At 40.5% G+C, this 9,680-nt stretch overlaps 1 protein-coding gene across 1 annotated transcript in view; it reads right to left on the bottom strand.

The window, feature by feature from the left end:
- Positions 1–2,612: 2,612 nt before the first annotated feature.
- Positions 2,613–9,680, bottom strand: part of EFR3B (EFR3 homolog B) — a 100,102-nt gene continuing 93,034 nt past the window's right edge. The window contains exons 22-23 of the mRNA XM_086875407.1: positions 7,556–7,605; positions 2,613–3,111 (exon numbers count right to left, since the gene is read on the bottom strand). Of these exons, the coding sequence (XP_086731533.1) occupies positions 2,997–3,111; positions 7,556–7,605 (165 nt within the window). The 3' untranslated portion in view covers positions 2,613–2,996. The remainder of the gene's footprint in view (positions 3,112–7,555; positions 7,606–9,680) is intronic.

Here is a 9,680-nt window from a genome sequence, read left to right as displayed (position 1 = left end):
AATTTTTTGGTTTATTGGGATTTTTTTTTGAATTCTTTTGAATTTTGGGGCATTTTGGGGTTTTTTTTTAATTTTGGGGGATTTTGGGGGGAATTTTGGGGAATTTTCGGGGTTTTTTGGAATTTTTGGGGGGAATTTTTGGAATTTTTTGCTTTTTTGGGATTTTTTTTATTTTTATTTGAATTCTTTTGGATTTTGGGGAATTTTTGGGGGTTTTTTTTGAATTTTGGGGAATTTTTGGGGGATTTTTTTTGGGATTTTTTGGGGTTCTTTTGGATTTTTTTGGGAATGTTTTGGGGGAATTTTTGGGGTTTTGGGGGAGTTTTTTTTTATTTTTTGGGAATTTTTGGGGTTTTTGGGAATTTTGGGGGGGGAATTTTTGGGGTTTTTTGGATTTTTTTTATTTTTATTTGAATTCTTTTGTATTTTGGGGAATTTTTTGGGTTTTTTTCAATTTTGGGGAATCTTTTTTGGGATTTTTTGGGGAATTTTTGGGGGGAATTTTTGGGATTTTTTGGGGGGGAAATTTTGGGGGTTTTTTTTGGGAATGTTTTGGAATTTTGGGGGTTTTTTTGGGAATTTTTGGGGAATTTTTTTTTGTTACTTTTTGGGAATTTTTTGGGGGGATTTTTTGAATTTTTGAGGATTTTTTTTTAATTCTTTTGGATTTTGGGAAATTTTTTTTTGTTTTTTTTTTAATTTTGGGGATTTTTTGGGGGAATTTTTTTGTTTTTTGGGAATTTTTGGGGGGATTTTTTTGGGGAATTTTGGGGTTTTTTTTAAATTTTTTTGTGGGATTTTTTTTGTTTTTTGGGAATTTTTTTTTTTTTTTCAACTTTTTGGGAATGTTCTGGAATTTTTGGGGTTTCTTTGGGAATTTTTTGGGGGAATTTTTGGGGATTTTTGGGTGGAAATTTGGGGTTTTTTTGGGGAATTTTGAGCTCCTCTCTCCTCCCATCCCAATTTTTCAGAATTCCAGGAATTTCTTTGGAATTTTTTGATTTTTTTTTGGCCCAAAAATCCCCAAAAATTCCTAAAAAAAAAAAAAAATTCAGGAATTTTCAAATTCCCGGAGCTTTTTCCAGAGGAAAATTCCAAAGAAATTCCCAGGAAATTCCGACCCCTCCCCCACCCCAAATTCCCGGGAAAAAAAATTCCAAACATTCCAGAGCTTCCGAGGTCGGCGTTTATTGGGAATTTTGGGGGAATTCCGGGGAAAAAATGGAATTTTGGGGGGGGGGAAATGGGATTTTGGGGGGAAAAAATGGAATTTTGGGGGGGTTTTTCCAGGACTTTTTTCTGGGAATGTCAGGATTTTTCCGTTATTTTTCCAGGGATTTTTCCAGGATTTTTTTTTGATTTTTCCAGGATTTTTCCGGCATTTTTCCAGGATTTTTTTCCAGGAATGTCAGGATTTTTCCGGGATTTTTCCAGGATTTTTCCAGGACTTTTCCTGGATTTTTCCAGAAATTTTTTCCAGGATTTTTTCTGGATTTTTCCAGGATTTTTCCGTTATTTTTCCATGGATTTTTCCGTGATTTTTCCAGGATTTTTCCGGGATTTTTTCCAGGATTTTTCCAGGACTTTTCTGTGATTTTTCCAGGATTTTTCCAGGATTTTTTCCAGGATTTTTCCGGGATTTTCCAGGACTTTTTTCTGGGAATGTCGGGATTTTTCCGTTATTTTTCCAGGGATTTTTCCGGCATTTTTCCAGGATTTTTTTCCAGGAATGTCAGGATTTTTCCAGGGTTTTTTCAGGGATTTTTTTTGGGATTTTTCCAGGATTTTTCCAGGATTTTTTTCTGAGCTTTCCAGGATTTTTCTGGGATTTTTTCCAGGATTTCCAGGATTTTTCCAGGATTTTTTTCTGGGAATGTCAGGTTTTTTCCAGGATTTTTCCGGGATTTTTCCAGGAATTTTTTCCAGGATTTTTCCAGGATTTTTTTCCAGGAATGTCGTGATTTTTCCGTGATTTTTCCAGGGATTTTTCCAGGGATTTTTCCGTGATTTTTCCAGGGTTTTTCCGGAATTTTTTCCAGGACTTCTCCAGGATTTTTTCTGGGATTTTTCCGAGACTTTTCCAGGATTTTTCCGGGGTTTTTCCAGGACTTTTTTCTGGGAATGTCGGGATTTTTCCGTTACTTTTCCAGGGATTTTTCCAGGATTTTTCTGGCATTTTTCCAGAATTTTTTTCCAGGAATGTCAGGATTTTTCCAGGATTTTTCCGGAATTTTTCCAGGACTTTTCCAGGATTTTTTCGGGATTTTTTCCAGGGTTTTTCCAGGAATTTTTTCCAGGATTTTTCTGTGATTTTTTTCTGGGATTTTTCCAGGAATTTTTTCCCAGGAATGTCGTGATTTTTCCAGGGATTTTTTCTGGGATTTTTCCAGGATTTTTCCGGGATTTTTCCAGGAATTTTTTCTGGGCTTTCCAGGATTTTTCTGGGATTTTTTCCGGGATTTTTTTTCCAGGATTTTTTCCAGGATTTTTCCAGAACTTTTCTGGGATTTTTCCAGGATTTTTCCAGGATGTTTTTTTCTGGGAATGTCGAGATTTTCCCAGGGATTTTTCCGTGATTTTTCCAGGGATTTTTTCAGGGATTTTTCCAGGACTTTTCTGTGATTTTTCCAGGGATTTTTCCGGGATTTTTTGCAGGATTTTTCCAGGACTTTTCCAGGACTTTTCTGCGATTTTTCCAGGATTTTTTTCTGGGAATGCTGGGATTTTTCCGTGATTTTTCAAGGGATTTTTTCCGGGATTTTTCCAGGACTTTTCCAGGATTTTTCCCGGGATTTTTCCAGGATTTTTCTGTGATTTTTCCGGGATTTTTCCAGGATTTTTTTCTGGGAATGTCGGGATTTTTTCCGTTATTTTTCCAGGGATTTTTTCTGGGATTTCCAGGATTTTTCCGTGATTTTTTCCAGGATTTTTCCAGGGATTTTTTCCAGGATTTTTCTGTGATTTTTCCCGGGTTTTTCCCGGGTTTTTCCCGGGTTTCAGTAGACGCAGAGATCCGGGAATTTCATCTCGTACACCGGCACCGAGGGCGGCGGCGGCCGCGACGGAGCCGGAGCCGGAGCCGGGAACGGAGCCGAGGGACTCGGGGGGGGCCTGGCAGGGGGAAAAACCGGGAATTACCGGGGGAAAACGGGAATTGTGGGGGAAAATCTGGGAATTGTGGGGGAAAATCCGGGAATTCTGGGGGAAAAATCCGGGAATTCTGGGGGAAAACAGGGAATTACTGGGGGAAAATGGGAATTGTGGGGAAAAAATGGGAATTGTGGGGAAAAATCTGGGAATTCTGGGGAAAAAAATGGGAATTCTGGGGAAAACCTGGGAATTCTGGGGGGAAAATGGGAATTCTGGGAATTTATTGGGAATTCTGGGGAAAAATCTGGGAATTCTGCGGAAAAAAATTGGGAATTCTGGGAAAAACCTGGGAATTCTGGGGAAAAATGGGAATTCTGGGGGAAAAAAATGGGAATTCTGGGAGAAAACCGGGAATTACCGGGGGAAAATGGGAATTGTGGGGAAAAAATGGGAATTCTGGGGGAAAAATGGGAATTTCCAGGAAAAAAACTGGGAATTCTGGGGAAAAACCGGGAATTACCGGGGGAAAATGGGAATTCTGGGGAAAAATCTGGGAATTCTGGGGGAAAACCGGGAATTCTGGGAAATTTTTGGGAATTCTGGGGGAAAATGGGAATTACTGAGAAAAAAACGGGAATTTTTTGGAAAAAATGGGAATTTTTAGGAAAAAACTTGGAATTTTGGGGAAAAATGGGAATTCTGGGGGGAAAATGGGAATTCTGGGGGAAAAATCCTAGGAATTCTGGGAAAAAATGGGAATTACTGGGGAAAACCAGGAATTACTGGGGAAAAAATGGGAATTCTGGGGATTTCTTGGGAATTCTGGGAAAAAAACCAGGAATTTTGGAAAAAAATGGGAATTCTGGGGGAAAAAACAGGAATTCTGGGAAAAAATGGAAATTTCCAGGAAAAAAATGGGAATTCCAAGAGAAAAAAGGGGATTCTGGGGAAAAAAACCTGGGAATTCTGGGAATTTATTGGGAATTCTGGGAAAAAAATGGGAATTACCAGGAAAAAAATGGGAATTTTGGGGGGAAAATGGGAATTCTGGGAAAAAATGGGAATTGCTGAGGAAAAATCGGGAATTACTGGGGGAAAAATGGGAATTCTGGGAATTTATTGGGAATTCTGGGAAAAAAACCAGGAATTTTGGGAAAAAATGGGAATTCTGGGGGAAAAAACAGGAATTCTGGGAAAAAATGGAAATTTCCAGGAAAAAAATGGGAATTCCAAGAGAAAAAAGGGGATTCTGGGGAAAAAAACCTGGGAATTCTGGGAATTTATTGGGAATTCTGGGAAAAAAATGGGAATTACCAGGAAAAAAATGGGAATTTTGGGGGGAAAATGGGAATTCTGGGAAAAAATGGGAATTGCTGAGGAAAAATCGGGAATTACTGGGGGAAAAATGGGAATTCTGGGAATTTATTGGGAATTCTGGGAAAAAACCAGGAATTTTGGGAAAAAAATGGGAATTCTGGGGGAAAAAACAGGAATTCTGGGGAAAATGGGAATTCTGGGGAAAAAAATGGGAATTTTGGGAAAAAATGGGAATTACCAGGGAAAAATGGGAATTCTGGGGAAAAATCCAGGAATTCTGAGAATTTATTGGGAATTCTGGGGAAAAAAATGGGAATTACCAGGAAAAAAAATGGGAATTCCGGGGGGAAAAAAAGGGGATTCTGGAGAAAAAATGGGAATTAATGAGGAAAAATCGGGAATTACTGGGGTAAAAATGGGAATTCTGGGAATTTATTGGGAATTCTGGGAAAAAAACCAGGATTTTTGGGAAAAAAATGGGAATTCTGGGGGAAAAAACAGGAATTCTGGGAATAAATGGGAATTCTGGGAATTCATTGGGAATTTGGGGGAATTTGGGAAATTGGGAATTTTGGGAATAGGAAATCGAAATTTTGGGAATAAGAAATGGGAATTTGGGAAGGAAAAGAGATTTTGGGGAATGGGAAATTGGGAATTTTGGGAATTTTGGGAATGGGGAATTGAGAATTTGGGATGAGAAATGGGGATTTTGGGAATGGGGAAGAGATTTTGGGATGGGATTCGGGATTTTTTGGGGAATTTGGGAAGTTGGGATGGGAAAAGGGAATTCGGGATCTGGGAATGGGAATTATTTGGGATGGGAATTTTGGGGATTTGGGAGTGGGAAATTGGGAATTTGGGAAATTGGGAAATGGAATTTTGGGAATGGGGAATGGGAAATGGGGAATTGGAAATGGGGAATTGGGAATTTGGGAATGGGGAAATGGGAATTTGGGAAGGAAAAGAGATTTTGGGGAATGGGATTTTTGAGATGGGAAATTGGGAATGGGAAAAGGGGATTTTGGGGATGGGATTTGGGAATTTGGGAATGGGAAATCAAGATTTTGGGAAATCAGGAATTTGAGGGATTTGGGAATGGGAAATTGGGAGGAACAATGGGATTTTTGGGAAGGAAAAGGGAATTTGGGAATGGGAATTTTGGGAATTCGGGAATGAGGATTTGGGAATGAGGAATGGGGAAATCGGGAATTTGGGAATGGGAAATTGGGAATTTTGGGAATTTTGGTATTTGGGAAATGGGAAATTGGGAATTGGATTTGGGAATGGGAAATGGGAATTTGGGAATGGGGGATGGGAATTTGGGAATTTGGGAATGGGAAATGGGGAATTTTGGGGATTCGGGAATGGGAAACGGAGAAGGAAAAGGGGGATTTGGGAAATCGGGAATTTGCAAATTCCCATCCTCGATCCTGAATTCCCAGCCCCATCCTAAACCCCATTCCCAAATTCCCATCCCCCAATCCCAAATTCCCAAATTCCCAAATTCCCATCCCCCATTCCCAAATTCCCAAATTCCCATCCCCCATTCCCAAATTCCCATTCCCAAATTCCCAAATTCCCATCCCCCATTCCCAAATTCCCAAATTCCCATTCCCAAATTCCCATCCCCCATTCCCAAATTCCCATTCCCGCCATTCCCACCCTTTATCCCGCGCTCATTCCCAATTTTCCCATCCATTTTCCCGTCCCTTATTCCCATTTTTCCCGCCGTTTTTCTCGCCGCTCTTCCCGTTTTTCCCGCCAGTTTTTCCCGCTGTTTCCCCATTCGTTATTCCCATTTTTCCCGCCATTATTCCCACTTTCCCCCCCAATTTTCCCGCCATTTCCCCGTCCGTTATTCCCATTTTTCCCACTTCTATTCCCGTTTTTCCCATCCGTTTTTCCCGCCGTTTTCCCGCCATTATTCCTGTTTTCCCGCCATTTTCCCACCCGTTTTTCCCGCTGTTTTCCCATCGCTATTCCCATTTTTCCCGCCGTTTTCCCATCCATTATTCCCATTTTTCCAGCTGTTTCTCCCACCGCTATTCCCACTTTTTCCCATCATTTTTCCCGCCATTTTCCCATCCATTATTCCCATTTTTCCCATCTGTTTTTCCTGCCCGTTATTCCCATTTTCCCTCCCACTATTCCCGTTTTCCCGTCTGTTTTCCCGCCATTTTCCCACCCATTTTTCCCGCCATTTTCCCATCCGTTATTCCCATTTTCCCGCCGTTTTTTTCCTGTTTTTCCCGCCGTTATTCCCATTTTCCCATCTGTTTTTCCCGCCATTTTCCCAGCTGTTTTCCCGCCATTTTTCCCATTTTTCCCACCATTTTTCCCACCGTTTTCCCACAGTTTTTCCCGCCATTTTTCCCGCCATTTTCCCGCTGTTTTCCCCATTTTTCCCGCCATTTTCCCATCCGTTTTTCCCATTTTTCCCGCTGTTTTTCCAGCCATTTTTCCCGCCGTTTTTCCCGCTGTTTTCCCGCCGTTTTTCCACCATTTTTCCTGCTATTTTTCCCATTTTTCCCGCTATTTTCCCATCCATTTTTCCCATTTTTCCCGCTGTTTTCCCCGCCGTTTTCCCCATTTTTCCCACCATTTTCCCATCCGTTTTTCCCATTTTTCCCGCCGTTTTTCCCGCGATTTTTCCCAGTTTTCCCACCGGTTTCCCCATTTTTCCCACCATTTTCCTATCCGTTTTTCCCATTTTTCCCGCCGTTTTTCCCGCCATTTTCCCCATTTTTCCCACCATTTTTCCCGCCATTTTCCCATATGTTTTCCCCATTTTTCCCGCTGTTTTTCCCGCCATTTTTCCCTCCATTTTTTCAGTTTTTCGCGCCGTTTTCCCGCCGTTTTCCCGCCGTTTCCCCCATTTCTCCCGCCATTTTTCCCACCATTTCCCTGCCATTTTTCCCGCCATTTTTCCCACCATTTTTCCCGGCGTTTTCCCCATTTTTCCCGCCATTTTCCCATGCGTTTTCCCCATTTTTCCCGCCATTTTTCCCGCCGTTTCCCTGCCATTTTTCCCACCATTTCCCTGCCATTTTTCCCGCCGTTTTCCCGCCGCTTTTCCCGCCGTTATTCCCATTTTTCCCGCTATTTTCCCATCCATTTTCCCCGCCGTTGTTTCCCGCCGTGCCCTCACCTGACGGAGATCTCGAAGATCTGGTTGAGTTTGCTCTGCAGCAGCGACGCCTGCGGGGGCGGGGACGGGGGCGGGGGAGGGGCGGCACCGCTCGATCCCAAAAATTCCCGGGAATTCCCTCCCTCCCCTCCCCCACCCCAGGGATTCCGGGGGGGGTTCCCGCCCCCTTCCCAAAATTCCAGCCCTTTTTTCCCCAAAATTCCAGCCCTTTTCCCCAAAATCTCAGCTCTTTTCCCCAAAATTCCCCCAAATTCCTTAAAATTCCCCAAAATTCCCTAAAATTCCCCAAAATTCCCCCAAAATTCTCTAAAATTCCCACACTTTTCCCAAAATTCTGCCTTTTTTCTGGCTTTTATCCCAAAATTCCGGCTCTTTTCCCTAAAATTCCCACTTTTTTCCTAAAATTCCATTTCTTTTTTCCCCAAATTTCAGGATCTTTTCCCAAAATTCCCCCTCTTTTCCCTAAAAATTCCAACTTTTTCCCAAAATTTTCACTTTTCCCTAAAATTCCGGCTCTTTTCCCAAAATTCCGCCCTTTTTTACCTAAATTCCAGCTCTTCTCCCCAAAATCTCAGCTCTTTTCCCTAAAATTTCCCAAAATTCCCTAAAATTCCCCCAAATTCCCTAAAAATTCCCTAAAATTCCCTAAAAATTCCTAAAATTCCCCAAAATTTCCTAAAAATCCCAAAAAATTCCCTAAAAAGCCCTAAAATTGCCCAAAATTTCCTAAAATTCCCTAAAATTCCCCAGAATTCCCTAAAAATCCCTAAAATTCCCTAAAATTGCCCAAAATTCCCTAAAAATTCCCTAAAATTCCTAAAAATCCCTAAAATTCCCTAAAAATCACTAAAAATCCCAAAAAATCCCCAAAGCTTCCTAAAATTCCCTAAAATTTCCTAAAAATCCCTTAAATTCCAAAAAAATCCCTAAAATTCCCCAAAATTCCCTAAAAATCCCTAAAAATCCCTAAAATTTCCTAAAAATCCCTAGAATTCCCTAAAATTCCCTAAAAACCCCAAAAAATTCCCCAAAGCTTCCTAAAAATCCCTAAAATTCCTAAAACATCCCTAAAATTCCCCAAAGTTCTCTACAAATCCCTAAAATTCCCTAAAAATCCCTTAAATTCCCTAAAATTCCCTAAAAAGCCCTAAAATTGCCCAAAATTTCCTAAAATTCCCCAGAATTCCCTAAAAATCCCTAAAATTCCCTAAAATTGCCCAAAATTCCCTAAAAATTCCCTAAAATTCCTAAAAATCCCTAAAATTCCCTAAAATTCCCTAAAAATCCCTAAAATTCCCCAAAATTCCCTAAAATTCCCTAAAAATCCCTAAAATTCCCCAAAATTCTCTAAAAATTCCCAAAGCTTCCTAAAAATCCCTAAAATTCCCTAAAAATCCCTAAAATTCTCTAAATTTCCCTAAAAATCCCTAAAATTCCCTAAAAATCCCTGAAATTCCCCAAAATTCCCTAAAATTCCAGAAAATTCCCCAAAATTCCCTAAAAATCCCTAAAATTCCCTAAAAAATCCCTAAAAATCCCAAAATTCCCTAAAATTCCCTAAAAATAAAAAAAAAATCCCCAAAGCTCCCTAAAAATCCCTAAAATTCCCTAAAATTCCATAAAATTCCCCCAAATTCCCTAAAAATCCCTAAAATTTCCCAAAATTCCCTAAAAATCCCTAAAATTCCCCAAAATTCTCTAAAAATCCCTAAAAATCCCAAAAAATCCCCAAAGCTCCCTAAAAATCCCTAAAATTCCCCAAAGTTCCATAAAAATCCCTGAAATTCCCCAAAATTCCCTTAAAATTCCTAAAAAAATCCCTAAAATTCCCTAAAAATCCCTAAAATACCCTAAAAATCCCTGAAATTCCCCAAAATTCCCTAAAATTCCCTAAAATTGCCCAAAATTGCCCAAAATTCCCTAAAAATTCCCTAAAAATCCCTAAAATTCCCGCACTTTTCCCAAAATTCCTGCTGCTTTCCGTCTCTCATCCCCGAATTTTTGGCGCCTTTTTGAGGGGTTTTTGTTTTTTGTCTCTTTCCTCTCTCCCTCCCTCCCCTCCTGGGGCCGGAGCTCCCCGGCTCCCGTTCCCCTCGGGAATTCCGGTTGGGAATTCTGGGTGGGA

Source organism: Cyanistes caeruleus, chromosome 2, assembly GCF_971803275.1.
Source record: "Cyanistes caeruleus chromosome 2, bCyaCae1.hap1.1, whole genome shotgun sequence".
In the NCBI taxonomy this organism is placed as follows: Eukaryota; Metazoa; Chordata; class Aves; order Passeriformes; family Paridae; genus Cyanistes; species Cyanistes caeruleus.
This window is presented reverse-complemented; position numbering and strand designations above follow the sequence as displayed.